At 36.6% G+C, this 26,474-nt stretch overlaps 1 protein-coding gene across 1 annotated transcript in view; it reads left to right on the top strand.

Moving 5' to 3' along the window:
* LOC134527867 (uncharacterized) overlaps window positions 1–26,474 on the top strand; it is a 115,440-nt gene that overhangs the window by 58,669 nt on the left and 30,297 nt on the right. Inside the window, exons 7-10 of the mRNA XM_063360848.1 lie at window positions 2,467–2,622; window positions 6,251–6,375; window positions 10,252–10,362; window positions 17,928–18,054. Of these exons, the coding sequence (XP_063216918.1) occupies window positions 2,467–2,622; window positions 6,251–6,375; window positions 10,252–10,362; window positions 17,928–18,054 (519 nt within the window). The remainder of the gene's footprint in view (window positions 1–2,466; window positions 2,623–6,250; window positions 6,376–10,251; window positions 10,363–17,927; window positions 18,055–26,474) is intronic.

The raw sequence follows: 26,474 nt of genomic DNA, 5'->3' as shown, positions 1-26,474 counted from the left end.
ATGTTCCACAATAAGGTTAGGGTTGACTGTGATCTTAAAATCAGCACAAATACGGACCGTACCATCACGTTTTGCAACGGGAACGATTGGGGTGGCCCACTCACTAAATGACACTGGATGAAGTACATCTAACCCCAGAAGCCTGTCTAGCTCTTTATCAACCTTACTCTTAAGCGCAAAGGCCAGGGGCCTAGCAGGTAAAAAGACTGGTGCTGTCCCTTCACGTACATGCAGTGACACCTTACTTCCAATGAACGTACCCAAACCGTCATCGAACAAGGCAGGGTACTGTTTGGTAATGACACTCAGCACTGACCTGTCCTCATCTGAAGTGGCCCTGATATGGTTGAGACTCGGTTTTGGCAGCTCTAAAGCATCGTACCAATCCCTGCCAAGAAGTGGAGGGTCTCCATTTGGAACTACAAACAAATCTAGCTTCTTGGGCTTGCTCGATTTCACTTGCACCAGTACTGTAATTGTCCCGCATGGGTGTATTACACCGTTCGTGTAAGACTTGAGACTAACCCGTGTCGGAGACAAGGGGTATTTTGAAAACTGCATCCTATACAGCCTTTCTGAAATAGCGGATATGGACGCGCCACTGTCGATTTCCATATCCAGCACCACGTCCCCCACCGACACCTCCATAACCCAAGGTCGTGACCTGGCTGCCAACCCACACAACTGGAATACAGACGCAAAATCCTCGTCCGACGTGTGTACACTTTGGCAATCAGGGTCTTCACGCACAACATAATTATGACGGGTCCGGTCCTTTGTATCAGTCGACATGAAGTTCGGACACATTCGTTTAAGATGTCCTATACGTTTACAATTATTACACTTGTACTTACGGAACTTGCAGTCACGCACATAATGAGTAACATTTCCACAGCACAAACACCCAGGCCCGCCCTGGTTTTTGACGCCATCTTCCCGCGAACGTGTTTTCACCACGTGTACATTTACTGGTCCCTCGGTCTGTTCCGCCGAGCCGTGTGAAATTTCAACTTTCGGCACATTTACATGAAGGGCTGCATTTCCCACGGCCGCTTCATGCTGAACTGCTATGCCTACTGCCTTTTCGAAGGTGAGGTCATCGGTTTCCAGGTAAAGCCGCTGGGTAATGTTTCTGTCCCTTAACCCTACCACAAACTGGTCACGCAAGGCGGCGTCTAAGAAGGTACCAAAATTGCAAGAGCGCGTTAATTTCCTTAAATTCACCACAAAATCTGAAACTGTGTCCTGTTCTTGTTGGACACACTTGTGGAAGTTGTGACGCTCGGCAATCACAGACGGCCGTGGAGAAAAATGGCTCGTCAACAAAGTGACTAGCTCGCTGTAGGTGCGCTCCGATGGCTTCTTGGGCTCACACAGATTGCGTAGCACTTCATACGTTTGTTTCCCTACAGACGAAATAAGGATTGCACGTCGTTTAACTTGATCCTCTGGCTTGTCTCCCACGCCGTTTGCGATGAAAAGCTGTTCCAGCCTTTCGACATACGAGTCCCACGTGTCCTCGCCGGGCGTAAAACTTTCAACTTTAAACCCCGACATTCTTTCTGAACACTACACGAGCCGTAATGCACGCAAAGAAACCAATCCCATCCTCGTCGCCAATGTAGTAACCTTGGGATTACAATGTACAAACTGCGCCTCAGTCTTTGTTTGGCCGTGTATCACCAGCCTCCCATCCCGGAACTGTGTGTCCGGACGTGCGTTGCCAACCTGGCAGCGCACAATATACCACATTTACCATTAAGCAAGCAAATTGTCAGAAAAGCAGGAAACTGGAATTATAATCATAAAACACATTTCAAACACAAATATTCTTGTTAAAAGGAATAAAAGGCTGGTATTTGAATGATATCAAAAAAGAAAAAACCTAACCATAATAATGAATATCATGAGACAATATAATAAATTGTAATTAAATTGTGTAACAAGCTAGGAGGGCAGTAGTCTGGGTTGTTAAAAGTATTAATCAAATAAAGATTTGCCATCCTAACATAAAGGAAATTGAAAGAATAATAATCTTAATGTGTTGTATCAATACGTTTAACCAGGAATATTTAATCACAGATTTGTATGTCTCCCTGGTGCTGTAAAATAAGCACACTCTGTGGTTGTTGGTTTGGTCGTGAGAAAGTCCTTTATAATAATTGTAAAGGCTGCCAAGTCCCATTAAGTTTGAAATTTGTTTTGTGTTTCATTTTGAATCTATAAAATCAGTTAATTCCATTAGAACTTTGTTAGCTTAAGATATTGAATGCAATAGAATTGTGAATACAGTTTACATGAACTGCATTTCAGTAAAACTTGTGGGAGTAAAACGCAATCATTTTATCGAGTGGTGGTTGACTATGAGAAGAGGCATGAAGGTAAACGATTGCTTGGTTTCAGCTGAAACTGTAGAGCTACCACTGAGTGATCCATGGCAGTGAAGTGTTGCCGTCCTGTGCGCAGGCCAGTCACCGTACGTGTGCAGGAACGACCAGCGCTGCATCGTGGTGAAGGAGACCAAGGCGAGTTGCTCCGCGTGTCGCTACGCAAAGTGCCTCGCTTGCGGGTTGCGCAAGGAGGCAGTGAACCCGGAGGTTTCGCGCAACAGGCAGACACGAGGTAACCTCGCTGGTGACGATGATGATCAATTTTTTTTACATGTTTTACGTCACATGGCTTTGCACAGAGGGCCTCTGAGGTTATAGTGGGTCACTTTGATATCGGCTCAGTGCTCGTAAATGTGAGTCGTGCCGGAATGCTGGGGTCGAAGCCTCGACTCATCACGATGACCATCATCGATTACCCAACAGGAATGTGTTCCATGCATCTGCAAGAGATTGTAGTGAGTCACAGTTCACTGATTCAGAAACTTGCAGTAAGCAGGAATGTTTCCAATCTATTTAGTTGCAGATTCTTGTATTATTTTTTTAACCATTCAGTCAAGTCAACTGGCACATATTGCTTCAGTCAATCTTCAACAACCACCGAGATATTTTTAGAAAAAATGAATCTGATCAATTATTTCAAGAAACATGCATTCGACAATTTATCTACATATCTTTTTTTTTTAACTTAACATGCAACTTTTATATCTGCTGGATACTTACATTAAGAAACATATAATTTAAATCTATAAATTTCTACTTTATTTATTTATTTATTTATTTATAGCAAAAATATTTTCTAATTAAAATAAAACTTAATCATAACTGGTGCTGGCAGTTTGAAGCAGTGTATTGAAATGAGCTCGTAAGCTCTCAATTAGAAAGACATCTATGACCAATGTCCTATATACCAGAAAATAATTGGACTTTGACTTCAAATTTCTTAAATGCGAGTAAGAAAACAAACTTAATGGAATGGAAATTAAAATTCAAATACATAATATGTGAAAATTCATTAATTAAAAATATTTAATAAAATTTTACGTATTTCTAGGGATGGGACGATTCCAAAATTTTCGATTCCGATACCCGATTAGCGATTCCTTAAAAAATCCTTTGATTCTCAATACTCAATACTCACCTAGTTAACTTAATATTAAATAATTTAAATTCTATTTGCAACATTTTTTTTTCAGCTTTCAATACATATATGATGTAGTATACATCATAAATTCATATTGATCAAATTTGAGTACACAACTAAGTTATTAACATTAACTCATATAAATGTTTACATCATTAGAAGTTAATGGCTCATATGTCAAAGGAGTCAAACTAATCTAAAATTTGTTTTGTAATACGGAATAAACTATAAAAAAAATATTTTACGCTTTCCTTGAGCAGTATAAATTATTTTCGTTCATACAACTTGCCTAACTTAGAGAAGGGTACAAATTAACTAAAAAATTTGTGAAATGAAACAGTAACAAAATTAAGCAACAACTAGAGAACTAGCAAATGAAAGTGTTGTACTTGATTGTGGTAATTCGGCGTTAAGTTACATTTAAGAAACACACACAAATCAATTCGTTGTTATTTCGGCATTGTGGGAACGACCCAACAAAATCTATTAAACACAGTTGACCAACTAATCATCATCGTCACACCATTCCAAAATGAATGTTTGTTTACATTTTTCCGCTTTTTGGCGCGATTTAAAATGCTTGTGCTGCCCCGTACGGCTGGGTGACGAAGTAAAGATAGTTCCCAAGGTCTCCTTTAAGAGTTTCCAGAGCCTGGTACCTGGTTCGCACGATAATCTGCTTAATACTACGACACTGTTCCAACTATATGCCAGCGCCCCCGCTGATGTGGTATGGCCACTCACGTAAGGCTGTTCCAAACACCGTTCGCCCAATCATCTGCTTGCTTTTGTATTTATCCGGTGTCGCTGTTCCAAGCTGACGTCAGAGCCCCAAGCGGTGTGCGTAGGCTTTAAAACTTTGCCTGTTTGTCTTATCTATCCAAAAATTATGCCGGAAAGGAAAATAAACGCCATAGTTTTGCGTATTTTTACAATATATTTTTGGGTTTAACATTATAACATGAGCGTGTGTAAGCATTTGTTTGCTTTAGTGCATTTATGATTAATGTTCAGTGGCGGCCATGTTGCAGTGTTTGTTTACCAGTGACGAGACAAGTCTTTTACCCAGTATTTAAATTTTGCGTAAAAACACTGCGATTTCGCGTTTTAATACTAAATGTGGTGTAAAAACGCTGTGTTGTGGCGATTTCGCGTAAAAACTGTATTTTACAGTGATTTTACGTTTATCGTCGTTTAATCGCGATCGCGAAAATAACAGGCCCCTACTAATACGCAGTGATAATTTTTTTATAAATAATTTTTTTTCTTTGACTTGTGTATAACATCGACCCAAGTTTTAGATATTGTTTATTTGGGGAAATATGACTATGTTATATATGCGTCTAGTCAGTCAAAACACCACTCAACGAGTCGTTAAATAATTGTATCTGACAGATTTGCAATGTTATGAAATGATTTTTTTTTTTGCTACATGCGGGAATCGACTTTTATCACCGATTCTCGATTCTCGATTATTAAAGTAGAATTGGTAGGTATCGAAATTAGGAATCAGTTTTCCCATCCCTAGTATCTTCTTATCTAGGCCAGTATAAATTTTTCTTGTCACACCACTAAACAAAATTATTTACATTTACGTACTTCCTTGGCTATATTTGCAGAGTTTGTTGTCTTCTTTTTAAGTCAACATTATTCGCTGACATCTGCAATGCTGCTTTCACTTAATCTTCATCATGCCAGCACAGTTAATTTTCAGTCATGGCATTTAAAATGCTAAATTTATTTAAGCCGTGGAGAATGGACTCATGTTGCCCATCGCCCTATCGCTGTCTGATAATGGTCTTTCGCATCCAACCAGTTGCTGTACTGTTGCAGAAGACACGGGAATATAATTGGTGGTGAGGAAGGAGAAAAGGGTGTAGCTGCCCTCCTTCTGAAATAGAGGGGCAAGGCCCTATAGTTAGACAAATTGTACCTAATACATAATCTCAAATTATTGTTCAAGATTTTTTCTTTTTTTATTGTTTATTTTTGTATTAACACCATGATTCCAAGAAAGAGGTTTAATTCTCTATATCCCCCCTCCCCTCCTCTTTGGTTTTGAGCTGGTTCTCAAGTGGCTTTCTTACTGCAACGACCAGAACAGATCAGTGTTCAAATTGTTTATTATATTTTTAACTTTAAATGTCAGATTTTCCCTAAATGTATCAGGGTCAAGCATTACAGCATTAATGATATATCAATGTAATCGTTTCAGTATTGCTATCGGCTGATATCCCAATTAATTTGTTTCCAGCTGATACTTAACAATTTGATACTACTAAAAAAAGTACAAGTTCATCCACACAAGGGTCATAAATCTTTTCTATTTATCTGTATCTAGTTTCATCTGCAGTCCACAGAAGAGCACCATTGTAGTGTGGCTATGGTATAGGACCAGAAGCCCTACGATGTCTCTGCCTTTGTAATGGCTGACAGCCTACATATTTTTGAAACCGAACGTCTTGGCGAGTAGCGTCACATGTTAACCATTCGTTGACATTTGAAACGGCGGACACTCGTGATGACTTGTGTGATCACAAACAAATGCAAATAGAATGATACTCATGGAAGGTTGCCTCAAATGTCTTTCCTGTTGATACATGCCCAAACAACGAATTCTCACCCGCCAAGACGTTTAGTGCACACAGTAACACAATTTATTAAAAATGCTGACTCATGCCCCTTATGTAATCACTGCTTTTGTTCTGATGGTTCCCAGGTGTGTTATCTGTAGAAGAAGCACTTAGCATAGCCAGAATGGTGGAGAAGCAGGAAGCGATTGCTACCAACTCGACTACGCATCCAGGTGGGACGAACTCAATTGCAGCACTTCTGACACATCAGGTACAGGTCTAGTTCTGGTGTGCACTTTCCTCCCATCGAGGCAGTGGATTGTTCGATTGCCAGTGTGGCAGACTCAGGTTGATTTTGCGCAAGTGGGGAATATTGTGGATGTTGCAGTGAGTCCGTGGGTATACCCAGAGATCTCGTGTTTTCACCAGCCATGAATTCTGTCAATGCTCCATTCCTACCTGATCACTAGATACCCGTAACTTTCGCGGATTGTTTTGATTATATGGTAGACTTGAAACATGTATACCTTTGTATGACTTTATGATTGGCTCACACTTGTGTGGGCACTCCCCTCTGCTTCTGTGGACCAGTCAACTATCAGCTAACAGTGGAGTGGCCGAATTACATCAACTCTTTCCAAAAAAGGGGGTGTTCTACAGCAATAATTCAGCCGATAGGTTTCAAATGTGGGTAGTGGTTGCATAGGGCTGTAAATGTTAGCCTGATGCCAAATAAATCCGCTAAATTTCTGTGTCATTACTCATCACCCCTCATCTTTTTTAATGCCTCCAGTGCTGATAGAGTAAAGCTTCATTCGTTCGTTCATTCATTCATTCATCATTGTCAGTCAGTCCGTCAGTCAGTAACACTATCCCCACCTTGAAAGGTTTTTTTTTTCATTCACGTGTGCATAACACCAAAATTCAAGTTAATGTGTTATAAAGCACCAAAATTCTATTTTTATTTTTTATATTTGGTTTTAAGTGCCATCGAACAGCTGAAGGCCATTAGAGAATGACACATATAAATCAAACAATAACCTACAAAACACACAGTTACACAAAATACTTTTAAAACAAACATGTTATTAACAATATATGAAACAGGCTAAATTTATAATAGTTAAAAAAATTGTAATGTTTAATTTTATTTCCAATGAAGGGCTTTAGTTTTTGACAGTAAGTATTATAATTTTCAACACACCTCTTTATTGTGTTATTCTATTTATAATCTTATTAAAAGTGTTATTTTTCTATTATTATGATATGAAATTCTTAAGTAAATCAGAGATTTTATAACTGAGCATAAAACACTTAATTAGAAATAGTTGTTCATGGGTAGAATGCATAATGACTTGAATTTTTTTTTTAATTGGATAAAAATATAGTATATTGATAACATTTGAAATGAGAATGTTTTATTTTACTGATGTTATCTTCATGTTTCATAATTAATGCCTATTCGTGTTTCTTCAACTATGCATAGGCATTTAAGATACCGTGTTTTATCGCTTAATGGTTGCACGCGCGTAATCGTCGCAACCATATTTTAGGCTGTCAAAATTGGGATAAAAAAAAACTTCTCTCCTAAACGTCGCATGATGGTTTTGGTCCTGCTAGTAGATGCCGAGCGCTTTGTGTAGGTATCTTTTCCGTATAAAACAATGTATTTTAAAGTAGAAATCTAATATTTATTGGTCATTACCACTTACTTAATAAATTAACGGAAAAATACGAAGAAGTTTGATGTGTAAATTTTCTTATAAATACGTGTTCAAACGTTATTTCCTTTATCTGATTGTCTGCGTCGCCGCGGTGTAGGTATAATCTAAAATTTGTTTCGGTCATTACCGCTTATTTATTTAATTAACGGAAATACAAAGTTGTCTGACGTGTAAATTTTCTTATAAAGACGTTTTTAAATGGTATTTCCTTTATCTGATCGTCTGCGTCGCCGCGGAGTACCGCTTATAAAAATGTAGCCAGCGCATCATTCATGTTTGTTTATGTTGATTCCTGTATAGAGCGCGCGCTTGTAGTCGAATATCAATATCTCGCCGATTGGATGCAACGCGCGCGCTCTCTGTCAGGTGCCGAGTTAACTACATTTGATAGCCCGCATTCTTTCGTGGCAAGTGTGTACTACGACACATTAGTTCACGTCAGATTCAAGTGGCTTGCGTTCGCGTTAGATTTTTTGGTTTTTCTATTTAAAGTTGAAGAAAGGTTTTTGTTTAAGGAATTATTAATATAGATTGTTTGGCGTGCTCTTGTATACTCCACCTTTTTTTAAATAAACGTACTTTCCATGAACTAGTTTTGTTTTTATGAATAACTTTACCTAACAAACATTTTTTGTTTCCGCATAATGGTTGCACCCCTACTTTTCAAACTTGATTTTAAAATAAAATGTGCGACGATTATACGAGAAAACACTATTTTGTTTGTGCTTAAATATTAATTATTAGTAATTTCATTTAGATTTTACATGAAAATGTAGTTTTTTTTTCACTTTAATATGTTTGGTCATTTAAAATTAATACGTATATTTATTACTTTTTTACAATTTTAAAACATTCAGGTTTGTGAGGCTGTATTATTCTATAAGGTTTAAAAAGAAAGGAAGACATGGGTGTGACACTTGTTGACAGTAAGTTATCTTTCGTGCCTCAAGTTTGTGCGTTGTTGGGAAAACCAGCGCATAGGCGCACGATTGCGCAGCAATATACTAGAACTTTCAGGGGGCACTGTCTCGCTAGCCAATCAGAACGAACCTTGAGGTTGTGTGATATGTCTTTCCAGACTTTCAGAGAACTGTGTTTTTCCAGTATTATTCCCTATGTGGTCATGATTATGATTTTGTATTGTGATTGGTCAGTTAAAACACAGGGTTGCCTCCCCTTTGATTTCACCTTTGTAAGGGAAGGCAACTGTGTAATGCAAGTTAGTTGAACACCTGCTGGTCAGGGCCAGGCAGAGTTTTAACCTTTTTTTATATCTTAGTTTAGCAATGATTAACTAGAAATTCGACCCCAGGTGTCGGTATGGGCCCATGGTGATCATCATCCTCCTCCCGGGACATATCTGCGGGAAATTGTACCTTAATTAAAAGATTAAACAAAGGGACTAATTTTTTTCTATTGAGCGACGAACTAAGTCTACAGTGAACATGTGCCAAAATCATCTGAACGTGTAAGTTAAGATCTGCATTTTTTTTTGAGGAGCAAAGAAAACAATAGACTTCCTTAAAAAAAACTCTTTTATATTTAATAAACCTAAATACAAACTTTTATCGTGAGGGAATAATTCATCAGCAACAAAACTAACTTAAAAAAAAAACTTCTAAATCATTGTATGTAATCTTTTCAAGTTATTAAAGTGTCTTGTTACTACATATTCTAGGTTGTTAAAAAAAAAAACCTTCAAAATCATTGTATGTAAAATTTTCAAGTGATTAAAGTGTCTTGTTACTATTCTAGGTTGCTTAGACGGACCAAACTGTAACAGGGATGTTGTGGAATTGAATGTCTTTATATATTAATATTAATTTATTTTTTCTGGAGTTATTGTGCGGGATAACATTTTATCGTCAATTTGGCATGTGATTTATGGTTGTTGAAATGAGTTTTAGTAGTAATTCTGTCTCTTGTATTATGTATCAGGTGGCTTTGCACATGAATCATTAGAAAAGGAAAACTCAGAAGTCAGAACATTGGCTGAAGTTGAGTATGGGACCTGTCAAACTAATATTCAGACTGGAGTTTTCCACTCGGTCATTTCGCTCCGTGTTGGTTCTCTGTGTCGTCTAAGCTGTACAAAAATCATAGTCACAACACAGTAGCACTAGAGAGTTGATTCAATGCACAGATTCAACCAATAATTGGGATCAAACCATTTGTGTGTACCCTTTGTGGCTCAATGTTTTATTTTTTTTTTTAAACAATAAATATTTTATTTCACACTTGTTCCTTATTCAATAGATTTCCAATAATTTCTTATGTAAAATCATTCGCTTACTTTTACTCGCTCTTTGAAACAAATGCAGCTCTGCTGTTAGGTTCCCAGAGGGCCTTAATGTGGTTGTAGTGTAGTTGTGTATGTGTTCGCGGGCCAGATCACTGGCAGTCACGTCGCTGTATGGTTCCAGGAACAGACTGACAGTATGAACGGCAGTGTGAAGACAGAGGCTGTCGACAGGCTAGAGAATGGTGACACAAGCTGCCCAACTCTGAAAGATGCTCTCGTTAGAGGAGTAATGGTGAGAGTGGACATGATCACAGCCTAACTTAGCATCTCACATAAATCCAAATAAGCAAGTTTACCGTATTTACCCGCGTAGGGGTAGCATATTTTATGGCAATATTTAGTTTAAAAAAGTTTAGTGCGATTTTTATGTGAATTTATATCCTGTGTGGGATTTTTAGTAAGTAATTTACGAGTAAGTATAAATTGCTTAGTTAAAATATCTGAGCAGTGCTTGAAAAGCACACTATGAATGACGCCTTTGTGCTACGCCTGCCCGGCCGCCGCGCCAGTCGATCAGCTATAGCTGGTGCTGGCGAGTGACGTGAGTTGCTGGACTGGCATTCGGCATGAGGAGGGGAAATCTAAAAATAAACCAATGTGTTTGTTTGTGTGTACGTTCTGTGAGTGCATGTAGCCATGTAGTGGTGTTGACGGTTCTCCCTCCCTCCCTCCTTTTCTACCTCACACTTGTAAATATCTGTAAAGTGGCACAATCTTCATGTGTCTACTTTGACAGGTTTTTAAGATGCAACTGTGACCCAACATAATTGGATTTTGCGTGAGATTCCTCAGCTTTCAAATGCAACATTCCATGACAAAACTACAGCCGTCATTGGTGCTTGTAAAGTTGCACTTCAAAGCCTGGTTTTTTACTATGTTTTTCAGCTCCCCACATGAATGAATTTCTTACTGACTTCACTTTTTATGTTCTTCAGCGCAGTGAATTTCTGGCTGTAATGCACTTGCAGTCAGCGCACTAGATTTTATAAAAGAAACTGGCAAGAAAGGGTAGCTTGCTGCCTTTTTTTTTCTATTCTGGGAAGAGGACTGGTTTAAAAAAATACAATAGCCGGGAAGGGATACATGGCTGTCTTTTGTTCTTAGGAGGGGTCGTAAATGAGAAGGAGAGAGGCGGAGAAAAGTGGGCTAGCGTGGCTCATCTACACAGTAATAAAGTAGCAAAGAAAGCAGACAAAAAGAGGAGTGAGGGTTAACACCAGTGCCCTATTTCTTACCCACCAGTAAGCAGAGACAGGGACCAAAGACTTCACTTGTACTCTACTGTAGACAGATATATGGTGCAACTTACTTGAGGGTGACTCTTAGGAGAAAACAGGGGTGACTCTTCGGTAGGTAAATACGGTATTTAGTTTCCGTTAACATATTGTAGTGCTGTCAGAGAATAGTGGCCGTCAAAGTTCTATAACGATGCAGTGGTGTCAAGTATTAAAGATTTTCTGTAGTTATTACTGTTTTAGACATACAGGTGTTATAGCAGACACTTTCATTTTTCAGTAATAATGGCCGAAAATTTACAAGCGTTTTGTGAATCAGCAGATGCAGATTCAACTAAATATCAGCAAAATTGACTTCTGCCGATCTGTTTCGGCATAGCTCTAGCAGAAATGATTTGATGCAAGGGTAATGTAATTTATGTAGTATGTATTGTGTCCTTGTAAGGAGAAGCTTTGTTTTGATTGGCTGATGGAGCCAGGCAGCTACCTCCCCCCTAAGTGGTTTGACATGGATGTGTCGCATCGGCAGGTCTCTGCATAGACACTGTAGAGTAATAAAGTACTAGTACAGAGTCGATACGCAATGCTATTGATTATTCTCCACTTGTTTTCTAAATAATAGTGCTACAAGATCACAAACTTGACAAACATAAATGTTTTTTTGTCACAATTTTAATTTCAAGAAAGGGTCCCAAGTCTATAAATGATTTGTGTTATTCATAAATTATAGTATGTTTAAATGCAATCATTCCATGTAGGTATACAGTAAATTGAATGTGTATAAAATCTGAGGAAACTAAGGTTTTTTTTTTTAGCTTGTGAAGTAGCAGCCCTACAATTTTTCTCCAGGGATTTGTAACATTTTATTTAGCTGATTTAATGATGGGAGATCAAAGAAAAACATATCAGTGTTGTTTAGTCTTCTGTCCTTGTAACATAACACACACAGTACATATCACTTTCACGCATATTTCACAAACATTCCTATCACTGAATGAGAATCCTTGTAGCTAGCATGCCGGTCACTCTCACCACGCCATGTAGTCTTCTTCGTTTTGCCATGTTTCAACATGGGTAGCATGTGATTAAAATTAATAATAATTCTGTTTCACATAGTATTTAAAAGTAATAATTATTTTAATGTTTTATAAAGTCGAAATGAAATAGAATAAACTACTTGATGTCTTAAATATAAGTAACATACAAAAACTTGTAAGGTTATATATTTTTTCCAATATTTGATTAACCGTTGAAGTATCACAAAAACTGGCTCACTGCTCCCTATAGTGTGTTCACCCCCTGCTTCTCTGCTCCATGTAGACTAAACAGGTCACATTTGGCAGTGGCTCACATCAACATTATCTTTTATTCAGGGACTGGAAGTAACGCGCTACTAGTAACGACGTTATTTGTAACAGTTACTTTTTATGGTAACGATCGTGGTAACGCAATATATTAAGTTTTCAATAACTGTAACTGTAACTGAATTACATTTTTCTGCCTTAAAGTAACGATAATTGTGGTTACTTCTTGCGTTACATTTTTTAAATGTATTTCTTATTGAACGAACAACGATTTGTTGATTTTTTCAATCCCAGAACGAAAATCCCGACAAACATATTATTTGCGATGGTATTGCTTGTACAGTACACTCCCTATTTAACGCGGTTGTCGGGGGACATAACTTTTACCCGCGTTGTTGCATAACCGCGATGTTTCGATGTGACCAAGGTCAAAAGGCATAAAACACCGCCTGTGTTCTAATAGGTCGGCAAGCACGCACAGTATAGACGGCCCGCCTTTGTGCGGACTTTGCATCCGCAGTTTTCACTAAACGCGGGTGAAAAAAAAAATAATAAATTTTAAAGATAAATATTAAATGTTGAATTTAATTTTTTATTTTTCCGCACGCCGCGCACAGTTTGTCGCACGGCCTACGAGCGCGCCACACGCCGCCATACACACGTGCGGCACACAAGCTGCTGCCAGTCTCGTGATGTCAGCCACAGTATCTGCTTCGTCAGTGTCCGTAACAAAGTAAGTGCAGTGTGTGCGGTTACACACGATTCTGTGGTCAAAGTCTTCTAAATAGAAAGGCCATAGTAATACTTCAAACCGAATATGAATCGCAAAGTACCGAGTTTGATTGACAAAATAAAAATTCTAGATTTACGTACTTACAGATAGCGTGTCTTTTGCAGAAGTATGCAGCAGATACGTGAAAAACGATTCTAGCATTCGTACAATATAAAATAAAGAATCGTCTATCGTGTAAAGTGGTTAGTTAAACTTTGTTATCCATGCTTACAGTAAATTATAAATGGTCACATGTGGGATACAAAAATTGCGCCAAAATAATTTTAGCGCAATCAGTGGCGCCGTATTAAAAAGTCTGTTAAACGTTGTCTTAGCTTTTGATGGAATAAGTAGTGTCGAGTTGCTGAGTGTGTGTGGCTCGGATCGGCAAGTGTTATATTCCCCAGCCTGTGGTTAAAGGTCGGGAGACCACTACACATGAACATTTCCGGGGCTTGTTTACTACCTCACGGCAAAAGTGGTACAGTATGGTTCACGTAAGTATTGGACCACTGGGAATTCCTCGGCAAAGATTAAAAATACGCTAGCTGATTTACTTTACTATTTAATGTTAAAACATTATACAAAAGTAAAAAGATGAACGTGTATAATACAACGAATAATATTACGTCTGTAGGTTCAAGTTGTAACAAAACATTTATATGTCTCCGCTTGTCAACACACGTGACCACGAGAAGTGTGCAGACGGAAATGAGTGAACTACTCAAGGTCATCAGACTTCCCCCCTTTCATCTTAATCGCCCCTCTCATCACTGGCGCTTATATTCCACTCCTCCCGTCTACCCGGGTGTCTTGGTCGCATATTCTCGGCTCGCCTCTCCCCAAACCTATCCAACATCAATCCCCAGCCGAGTCACGCTGGATAATGTCGCTGGACGGTGGGCTTTATCGGGTCCCCTGTCCGATGCTTTATTTGTGGGTTAAAAAAAATGTTAAGAACTAGTGTTTTAGAAAATAACACTGGGCTGGATTGGACCATAATTTGAAAACACTACAAGATAGAGGAATAATGTACGGAGATATCTTGTTTAGAATTTCACTGCGGACATTTTCTACGCCTAGGCTTTTTTCTGCCCGATGCTTAGTTTGTGAGTTACAACGCAAAATTATCCTAATCGGCTGTCAACCATTTATTCCATTATTATTACAGTAGAAACTCGTTAATCCGTGACGCGCTAATTCGGGAATCGGATAATCCGGGACGATTTAAAAGTGCAGAAAAAAAAAAGAGAAGTAAAAATTGTCAGCGCTTAAAATTAACGTCACGCGGGCCGGCGGCCGGCAAACACTGCAAGCCTTCGCATGGGCCGCCAAACTCTGCAACGCTGTTTGTACCGACCCTTTGTGTCGTCCCCCTTTCAGCTGTCACATTTGTCACTCTTTAAATTTGAGGGGAATGTCCTGACTTCTGCTTCCCGTCTCCCTTTGTTTGTTTCCGCCCGCCAACGCACGGCAGGCGCCTGGCGAGTGACGTGTCTGGCTGGCATTCGGCTGTACGATGGGGGAGGGGGGGGGGTGCAAGGTCAGCACGATCTTATCTTTCTCTCTTCTGCTGTTGTAAATGACCGTGAACTAATGGCTAGGCAGTGCCGTATTTTTTTAAGCCGAGACTAATTCGAAGAAGGTCCTTACCGTGAACGGATTATCCGGGTTTATTACTTTTTTTTTACAGGATTTTAATTATCCGGGCATCGGCGGGGTCCCAATTAACACGAATAATGGAGAGTTTACTATTTTTTATCTATCTGCTGCCAAGGCGCAGTAAGCCTCGGTAGATGTTACGTCACATGACCTTGGCCTACCCAGCTGCACGCCGGTGTCTGAGAAGCTTGACAAGACCTTCCGGGCTTTTAATCGCTAGACCGTGAAATTCGGTAATCCGTAATTATCTCGTTCCCGACCATCACGAATTAACGAGGTTCTACTGTGTTATTATTATTATTATTCATTTCTGATTGGGGGACATGGTTTGACCCGCGATATACCCGATTCCGCGATCTATCGGGGCGCGGTATACCGGGAGTTTACTGTACTTGTAAAACTGCTGTTGGCTAGCCTGCGCTCGTATTTTGTTTTGATTGTCATTTATTTAATATTTGCGACATGCGGTTTTACTGCTGTGCTGTTTGATTAATTAACCTACCTGTGCACATGAGCGAAAGCAATGACAGAATCTAATGAAGCGATAAGCCGAGAAAGCAGTCCAGAATTTTCGTTGCAGTGTTCTTCATATTCTAATTTTTTCGAAGTTCGGTCGAGTCATAAAAAAAATCGGTTGTCTGTAAAGTCGGTTTACGGACGATAGTTTAACGTGACAACATCATAACAAAACATTGATGAAATGATTGATCCAGAAGTAAAGTAGATATCATATTCGGCCTGAGACTGAGCCGTAATAGGTTTTTGCAACCAAACCATTTAGGCATTAAAAATATTATATTCTTTGAGGAAGAATTTTTTTTTTTAATTTTTCAATCTTTTGCATGATAAAATCTACCTCTGCATACTTTTATGAATAAAATTGAATCATTTTTATTGAATTATCACTATTTTGTATGGATACAAAGGAGTGAAATGAAATGTGCAATTGAATTAATAAATTTACTTTTATTTGCATTCATTAATTCAAATATATTTATTACTTTTGAAATGTTGCGTGCGCCGTATTAATTTTTACAAGTACAAAAAAAACTACGCAGCTGCTGGGTTTCGGACGGACAGCCTTTAGTTTAAGAGTTAGGTACGCTAACCACACGCCCACGAGGCCATACTAAAGTAATGTATGTATGTGTGTGTATATATATATATATATATATATATATATATATATAAATTTTGTTCACGGTAAGGGAATAATATTAACACGATTTTATAACAAATACGCATCCCAAATACACCCAACTTATTTATAATGTGTTACAATATTTTTTAAAACATTGTGCAAAAGATCTCGGGTGTTATTTGAATTATTATGTGTAATTGTAAAACATCATTGTTGGTTCAAAACGTATTTGAATTTTCAACATTACTTTTAAATAACCGTACTGATGGTGCTGAAAATCGGTGGACGATCGTTAAATTACATAATATTAATAATTCAAACGACGAAAATATGATTGAAAAGTCAAATCGATGGTTGTTCCAATCGAGTGGAAGAGAGATGCCACGCATGCGAACAATGAGCAAACAGGAGACATCCGTAGTGGGACACTTTTTCGTGCGTGCAGCCGGCGTTCATCGATTTATTAGACGTTGTCACGTCAATAACCTTATTGTGAAGTGCTTGTTGTGTGGTGCTGCGAACAATTTTGCAGTGTGAAATAATTTCTCAATGTAATTTAAGACCTATTTAAATTTTTTCAGTTTAAATAAACGTATATATTTACTAAACACAATATGTTTTATTAGCTTTTAATTATAACAATATTACGTATCACATTTTTAGTTTTTCACAAAGTAACTGTTAAAGTAACTTACAGTTACTTTTATCAGAACTGTAACTGTAACTGGTTCATTTTCAGTAGCGTAACTTGTAGTTGTAACAGGGTTACATTTACAATGGAGTATTTGTAACTGTAACTGAGTTACTTTTTAAAAGTAACTTTCCGGTCCCTGCTTTTATTCATAATTACAGATAATCCTCGATTCACATCTGAAAAACTAACCTCAAATATTTGAGCTTTATTAATGTTTTTCTGAAGTTGCAGAAATTATTTTGAAGAGTGTTTTGTCTTGTGTGGATCAGTTTGTCTTTTATTCGGGTACAAATTGAGAGGCAACAAGCATCTTATTAGAAAACAAAATTCAAAATTCTTTTTTTTTCTTCTCTCAAACATGTTTCTGAATCATTTCATTATCTAAGGTAGCATTGTGATACTTCAAGTTCTTGACCATTATTTCTCCATTTTAACTAATGGTTACTTTAGGTTTATATATGTATTTCAAAGACTGTGATGTTGTGAGTATAAATGGTTGGGTAAAGTTAGCTACATTTATAATACTTTAAAATAATGTGGACGGTTGGAGAGTTAAGTTGCCTGAATTAAAAATACTATAAAATTTTACTGACCGTTAAGTAAGAAAAGCAAAATTTTAAATTGCTAATTTAGTTTATTTTTTATGTGCCAAACCAAACCTAACTGCATCAGTTATTTTCATTAATTTTTTTTAATGTAGCTATTCTATCTGTTAAAATGGTAAATTACATGAAGTGAATTATTCAAAAACATGTTAAAAGTAATTTTTTTTTTTTGAAATGGAAAATAGGCTTGGAATTAAAATGGAGGATTGCTTTGATTATTAAATTCAGTCCATTTTCAGAGTGAAAAAAACCACAATAAATAGTTATTAAAATAAAGTGATTTCGGTAGTGGATTTTCAGTAGAATGTTTTCGTACGATGAGGAATGAGATAAATGTATGTGCTACCCATGTCTGTGTTGCGTGACTTCATGCCTTGCTTGCAGATGCAGCCGGTGAATGCAGTGTTGTGCCTCGTGTGCGGGGATGTGGCCTCAGGGCTGCACTACGGCGTGCAGACGTGCGAGAGCTGCAAGGGGTTCTTCAGGCGCTCCATCCAGCGCGAGAACCAAGGTGCGAGCCCCCTCGGAGTCTTTTTTCAGGCGAGGGACAGAGGTGGGGTTCCAGTCCTGGTCTGATGTCTGTTTGCCATGCTTCCCAAGACTCTCAGGCAGACGCTGGAATGGGATCTTACTGTAGGTCATGGCCGTTCCTCCACCGATCACCTACATCTCCTTAGTTGTATGTTGCCATTTTTAACCACTTTGAGGTCAACGAGAAGTTAAAATAAATAAGTCCTCGTCAGTAGAGCAGTATGGCTAGCCTATTACTTTTAATGTCCCAACATTGTGTGGGACCTTGTAACAATTCAGATCTTTCCAGCTATGTTCTGAATTGGACATACATGAAACACTTGGAAAATAATAGTTAATGGAAATTAGGGTTGTCAACGTTATTTAAAAACATATGATAATGTGATTGTGAAATTATACTGAAATTGAAAATTAAGTTTGCTTTACCTTATTTTTTCATAATAAATTCCATGATGTCACAGTTTCATACATATGTTTAATATCACCAAGAAATTTATCTTGTTGCTCATACATGATAATTATTCACAGTAACTTTACTTTACCTTAAATTTAAGTTTAACCCTTTTTATATTATTATGTTCATTTAGAATGTAAAATTAACTGGAATATTTATACAATATTTCAGCTTTTCAATAAAGGAAATTGTAGGTGTCTCATATGATGCTTGTGTGCTCGAAAGAAACTTTGTTTCCATAAAAAATGTAAGCCTTATAACTTATATGATGAAAATGCCAAAGAAAACATTATTTTAATAAAAAAAAATTTAATTCTTATTTTTTAAAATTAAATAATAATACATACATATGGTATATGGATTATTAGAATCATCATAACACTTCTCTTTATAACCTACTGAACTGTTTTACTATTATGATGACATTTATAACAAATGATCTTACATGATACATTCTTTAGACCATTTCAGTAAACTGAAAAAGTAAAACTCTCTACTAGAATAAACATACAGTAGAACCTCTTTTTGTATACTATTGAAGAGGGTGTCTGAAAATTTTGTAAAAAAGGGAATTGTATGAAAAATCCTTTTTTTGCTCAGAGAATTGTGATATTGTATGAGTATATGACCTACACCTCAACATATTGTACTCTGATATACACATAATTATTCATTATGAGTGTCTGAAGCATATCTAACAAGTCTCATATTTACATTCTGTAGAGAGCATAGGTAGGGACCCTGAAAAATGGTAAATAAAAGCTACCAATTGCGGTGTAAAAAACCTGGTAAGAGCAGTGTAAAAAAAAACCAGTAGAAGCGGTGTAAAAAGTCAAAATTTTTAATAAAGCGGTAAATAAAATTTATTTCACTTAACACGTAGTACATTTATGGGGGAAAAAAAAAAAAAGAATACAGGAAAAGTGAAAATAACTTAACTGTTAAATTTTAACTTTCATTATGAGATAATATTGAAAACATCTTGCTATTTTAAACACTTGAACATTTACACATTTAAAATTGTAATATTAATATAAACCCTTGTTGGAAAGTTGCAATATTTGCACATCATTATTTTTTTCTTTGCATCCGTCAGTTGCGAATTCCTGCTGACGGTTGTGAATTGATACAATTTTCGGCATGATTTTAATGCTTGTAACACGTTTAGATATGTCGAATCACAATTGTATAACTGTTGTTTCAATTACATGCTTCATTCAAGGGCAAAATACTAGATAAATTACTGTTTCAGATAAATGTATGAACATAAAAATTCAAGAGTAACACTTAAATCCACTTTTCAATTTAAAAAATACGTATATATAAAAAGTGCATATTTAACAATAAGCAACTTCAAAACAAACAAGCCCGGAGTTTCTGAGCCAAAGATGATAAATCGGTTTCTCCGAATGTCTCAGAGAAGACTAGATAAAGTGTGTAAGTTTTGTTCACAATACATCAAGGACGTCATTTTGTATGGAAGGACACCATGTTGGTAAAATTAATGTTCTTTTTGTAAATTACCGTAATTCGGTATTGACTTTAGATATATTGTGAATGTTCTAGAAAATGGAGACTTTTTTTTTTCCATATAAATGGGTTTTGAAAGAAAAAAGTAAAGATTCACAGCGAAAAATTATAACATTCAACATGGTGTCGCTATGATAAAGTGTTTATGTACTTTCTTGTCTATGGCTTGCTATTAGGGATGGGGCGACCAAATCCAATATCCGCCGAATCCGCTGAATCCTAGGGATTCGAAGCTTCGGCAGGTCTGATATAGGTAGGGACAGGAACTTTTCGGTGAATAAAATTAGTGAAAAGCAGTGGGCAAAAATGCCAAAAGCGGTGAGGAATATTGCCAAAAGCGGTGACGAAAAAAAGCGGCGAAATGTATCCAAGCATACCTTTTTTAAGAAAAAGTTAAATGAACTCAATTAAGATTGATAAAAATGTTTAAAACTAACATTTAGAAGTGAAAAACCCTTAAAACTCAAAAGCTTTAAAGACAAGGAGATTGATTATCTACTCTTCCAGAATGTCAAAACATTTGGGTTTAGAGGGAAGGTTTGTAAATAAAATATATTCCTAACTCAGGTGGTATGCTAGGACAGAAAAGTTAGGTTTGTTTAGTTTTAGGTTTGGTTGGTTTAGGTAAGTCTTATTTTATATTTGGTAAGTTTAACTTAGGTTAGTTTTAAAATGCCCATTTACAAATAGCTTAAGTTGGGTTTGGTTTTGAGAGCTTCTAAATTTAAGCCACTCCATGAATACAGATATTGATGTAGGCATAAATACAAACCTTCAACATATTTCTTCATTCAGCTTAAAATAGTGGGGTCCTGAAATTTATGAAGTAGTATGCTGCAGTGCTAAAGTAGCAGTGGTATAAATGCGTGACTTTTTGTGCTTTTCACTGCTTATGTGCTTAACAATTGAGTCTCTAAGGTCCCAACTGACCCTGCAATTACAGAATTTACAAAATAAAACTGCCTTATCTGTCGAATAGAGACCATCAGAAGAAAATTCTTTGGCCCTATCTAGTGCGTTTACGTCATATTTCGGCATCGCGAAGCAGCGAGAAAACTGTCAACACGATATTCGTTCAGCTACCGCAACGAATAGCCACCGAACAATATTAAATGCACGCATGTGCAGAAACCTAACACAACCGAAGAAAAAAAATACATCCATCCATCAGTTTGTTTGTTGCAGTTTAAAATTGCCTGAAGTATTTTATGGTTAAGTAAATTATGAAGAAAAAACACACTTGTAATTTTCGTTGATATCAAAATTTACGCGTTTCAAACGCGGTATCGTTTTTATCTACCGAACACGATTGATCGTATGATTGAACAACAATCGATTGTTCGTAAACGTTCGTGTTCTTTCTCCCATTCTCGTACTGCTACGTTGGTAACACGTTTATTGAGTAACGCGTTTTGTTTTGATAACTTCATGGCACGAGAAACAAATGTTGAAGCTTGTAATGTTAAAATGCAAAATATAAACGGTCCTGGATTACCGTCATCTGTTAACTTCGCCGTGATATTATTGCCACAGAATGTGGTTTTTGTGGTTATGGCTGGAGAAAATAAATTGTTTACCTAGTTTTGCCTAGTAATGTTGTCGGCACGGTGAAATGTATTTTTATGTAGTGTTTTATTGTTTTCTTTTTTATTGGTGCGCTGGTGTTACGAACGGAAGATGAATTATATCTAAATTATATGTGTTTGTAACAATTTAAGCTTCAAATAACGAAATTTTGACCAAATTCGCGACGAAACAGTCGAAAATCGCAAAATTCACATTTTCGTAAAAAAAAGGGCCAAATTCGCGAAATAACGACGGTGATTCGCGATCGCGAAAAGTACCTGTCCCTAGATATAGGATTCGTCAAAGGATTAGGTGTTTTTTTTTTATTTATTATGCATAACTGCTTGTATGGGTTATTTTAGAGGTCAAGCTCGAGCCGAGTACTTACCTCAAGCTCGAGTTCGGCTCGAAAAATTTGTTAGGCTCAAATATTTCGAGCTTTAACAGCAGCATGTTATTTGGCCGGAAAGCATTGTGACGGTGTTTTACTATTTACGGAAAAAAATACGGTTAAACTCGCTTATGAGGTCCCGCATGGTAGGTTTTTCCGTATAAAGCGTTTAAATTGTCCGGGGTCTTATCATTTACGCCATTAAATGTGTGATATGAATTCCCGTTTTAAATTTTTCTAAAAGTTCCTGACATAAATAGTAATGGTGCACGTGAATATGAAGAAAAATAAATGAACAACAACTTACGAAAAAATATGGATGTACCATAACTACAGTACAAACCCAATAGTTATCTTAAGAAAATTACCATAAAAAGAACTAAAGATTCTTTGTAGATACCATAATTACTACAGAAGCATGATAGCTACCACATTTGCACTATTAGTTACCGTAACAACCGAGATGTATATTTACCGTGATGGTAATGTATTTATTTATGACATATTAAAAATAAAGAACATTATTGAAAAAGAAAAAGGATGTTAAATTTTGATATGTATGGTTGCCACATGTTGCTAATAAATAATGCGATCTGAAAGAATGCAGTACTACTACGAAAAGTGAAAAGGGTACTCGTGGTTTTTTAGGTTATGGCAGTCTGTTTCGTTTTTCAGTAATATCGGCCGAAAATTAACAAGTGTATCGGAAGTCTGCAGAAATGCTGATTCATCTAAATATTGGCAAAATCGGCTTCTTCAGTACAGCTCTACATTTGATGACATGAGTAAACATATTTCAGACTTCAGGATATTGAAAAAGACTTTAATTTCCATGTAGGTTTATTGTGCGTATGTTTTTTTTTTGCAAGTGTGAATTGAATGAAGTAAAATGCTTCTATTTTTATTACTTTCAATTGATTAAACTTTAATGACCAGTTACAGATATTTATGACACTAATTTTGAGGTTAAGCAATTTTACTAAAGCATTCCAGCCATGCAGGTTGCCAGCGAGAGACGCTTCTCTTTTGCTGGAAACACCATCTCCAATCGTAGAGCTAATTTAACTCCTGAACGTGCAGAACAAGTTATTTTTCTGCATGATAGATTAAAGAACAGAATTTAATACTCTATGACAATCTCTCTCAGAATTTTTGTGCTGAAAAGTGGAAATGTTCAAACAATGTGAATGTACTTTTCAAACAACATGATTTTTGGTGCTAAGTTTGTTGAAGCTCAGTAAGGACTCCAGAAAAATTGACAAGGATGAAATTATTACACAGATATGTTACATTTACACAAACATATACTTGTAAACTGTGGTTAGGTATGTTAGTAAAGTTGGACAATATCAGTTACTAATAAACCAATGGCAAAAATGTTTTTTATTTCCTAGCAGTGCAAAATGTAAATGCACTCTGTAAATAGTTACCCAAAATTAAGAAGCCCACTTCATTTTAATACTTTATTCAAAGATTATACTAAGTTTAAGGTAAAAATAATTTCCCAAAAGTGTAACTGTACCACTTAAGGCTTATTAGGCCCTTGGCTACGAGAATAAATTTCCGATGCTAACACATCTGTTGGTCGTTTTCAGAAACACAGGGCAAGAATGAGAAAAAAGTTCAACTGTTGTCCGTAGGACAGCGCGTCAGTCGAACCTTTCCTCCTCCCCACCTCCCACCCAACCCGGGTCTAATCTTTATCTTTGACACCAAACACTCGTGTTGACACCCGATTCTCAGAAATGCTGAGCTCGTCCCATCCCTGGTTGTCGTCCTCTACGTTGTTGCCAAACTGCAGACGGAGCGATAGAGTTGGAGTGCAGTCTACGGCATTTTCGGTTCTGTCAAAATGCCAAAGTGGCGCAAATTTATTTATTTAGTTATTTATTTATCGTCTTTATTGGTGGCGAAGTTAAGGCGGTACGCCTTTTCTTACACTTAACCACTTTTCTGCAATTACATAAAATAGTGGAATATTAAAAATTAAGCATTATATAAGCAGATGTTGACTAAATATTAAGAGAAAAAATTTAAATTTTAACTTAATGTTCAAATATTAACTATTACCAAAGATTCTACCATAACTAATTTAAAGTAATTAAAAATTAAGCATAGACATACATAAAAAGGGAAGTGATTAAACATACAGCAAATAGTATTTTTTTTTTTTTTTTTTTTTAAAAAAAGGTGCTACTACATTAAAACCAGTCACTCGCACATTCACACACAGATTCAAGCAATAGGGTAGCGCCGAAGTGATCATGGTAAGCAGGTGTTACAAAAATGTTTTTTCAGCCTGCACTTAAAGGAAGCTAGATTTTTTGTTTACCTTGTAGCTTGGTCTAGACAACCAACCTTTTTTTTTTATCAAGAAACTGAATAACGGTGTTAAAAGTAAGAAATCGTTGGCAAATTTGGTACAGACATCAAGAGTGGAGAAACACGGGTGAGTTAAAGCAACACCTAATATTAAAAACAGTTAGACAAATGGGTAAAGGTCTCAGGAACATTGTATTTAAATGTTTCTTAATGCGTAACAAAAAAGACACATTTCCGGAGAACAATCGCATATCCAAAAAAAATTGGTTGTCTGTAAAGTCGGTTTACAGACGATAGTTTAACGTGACGTTATAACAAAATATTGATGAAATGATTGCATACTTTTATGAATAAAATTGAATAATTGTTATTGAATTATCACTATTTTGTATGGATATAAAGAAGGAGTGAAATGAAATCTACAATTTAATTGATAAATTTACTTTTATTTGCACTCATTAATTCAAATATGTTTATTGCTTTAACGAAGAGATTATTTAAACTATAACTTTTATACATGTTTGCTATTTAACTTCTTCCAATCTGTGTTATTCTGTTAAGGATAGGACGATGATAGGAAAAGTAAAAGTAGGAAACGAATGTGAGTGTTTCAAGTTTAATGTGCCTCGAAAAAGTTAAATCTATGATTGTTCCGATCGAGTGGAAGAGAGATAGATGCGGCGGAAGCGTACAATAAGCGTAATGGGACACAGCGAAACGGGACAATGTGCGTTACGGGCCTTTTTTTCGTGCGTGCAGCCGGCGTTCATCGATTTATTAGACGTTTCCACGTCAAAATAATTTATTCACGACTAATAAGTAGGGCCATGAAGTTCGCGAAAAAAATTCTAATGCCCATTAGACCGCAAGGAGGTATGCCCATGCCAACGGTTTCCTCCTTGTGACTGGTGGCCGCCTGCAAGAGAAGACAGCCCTATTTCACCGTGCCGTTAAGAACGCTATGTTACTCCGCACCTTCAACTTTGATATCGATTCATATCAAAGTTTAAAAGTCAAAGCCCATAGAAACAAACACTTCTTCTAACATATACTTGGTCGGTTTAATGCAATATTTAAATGTACTCTGAATATTAAAATTTGAGTATAGGGTAATAAATTACTTCCGGATTCTAGGGCGCCAATTTACCTTCATAAACTGTAGGCCTATATCATTGTCCTGTTCAGCCAAATCTACCATGAAATATAAATATTAACTTTGTCAGATCTATATTTTTAACAACTATCTGGCCAGGTTTCATTAAAACCATATGAATACAAATTCCTGCATCATAGTCGATCAGCAATATCTTAACACATAAATACTTATTTTAAGATAATACTAATATAAGATTTGATATTCCGATTTCCATAGGTGGAGATTAGCCAGTTTCAGTTTGTGATAAATTGAGTAGGTTAATAGATATATATCATATAATTAAGTCAAACAATATTATTCTGACTAAGCTCAGTGTGAGTAAAGCAATTGCAAGAATCTCTTTCTCTCTAGGGTACTCTAATAGGCTTTTAGTTAGTACAGAAATGAACTGAAGATTGACATTAAAATTGCTCAAACAAAGCATTCAACAAGGCAATTTAAGTTAGTTCAAGACAAGTAAATATTAAGTAATATGGGAAGGAATAATATCAATGTGTGGAGTTGGAATTGGGAATATCACAAAATTACATAAACACTTTCAAAGTAAACATTTACATACACAATACACTAACTTGAGTACACACCGTTTGATGATACATAAAATTGGACAATAAATTAATCAAAGGATATATCGACGATTTTGTACGATGCTGTTCAAACGTCACGTACAAAAAGATGCGTCGCTGTACAAGCTGAGTTGAAACAGCTCACAGCACGATGGAAGAAAGTGGAATCGTCGGCAGCAGTCCTCGTCGGGTGTGTTCTTTGCATTGCAGACGTGTTCCAGACGATTGCTGCGACTTCTCTTCAAAGACAATAGTAGTACCATCCCTTGTAGAACGCAGTTAAATTGGTGTAGTTCAAAGTTTATCAGCTCCTTTTCGAAGTTCTCCGTCGAATTTGAATTAAAAGTCTTTGTAGTTCAACTCCTTAAAACATAGTTGACTAACTTCAACATATCTTCAGTTCCAACTAGTTTCA

The sequence above is a fragment of the Bacillus rossius genome, chromosome 1 (genome assembly GCF_032445375.1).
Source record: "Bacillus rossius redtenbacheri isolate Brsri chromosome 1, Brsri_v3, whole genome shotgun sequence".
NCBI classification, from domain to species: Eukaryota; Metazoa; Arthropoda; class Insecta; order Phasmatodea; family Bacillidae; genus Bacillus; species Bacillus rossius.
The sequence above is the reverse complement of the archived record's forward strand: the minus strand, read 5'-3'. Positions and strand labels throughout refer to the sequence as shown.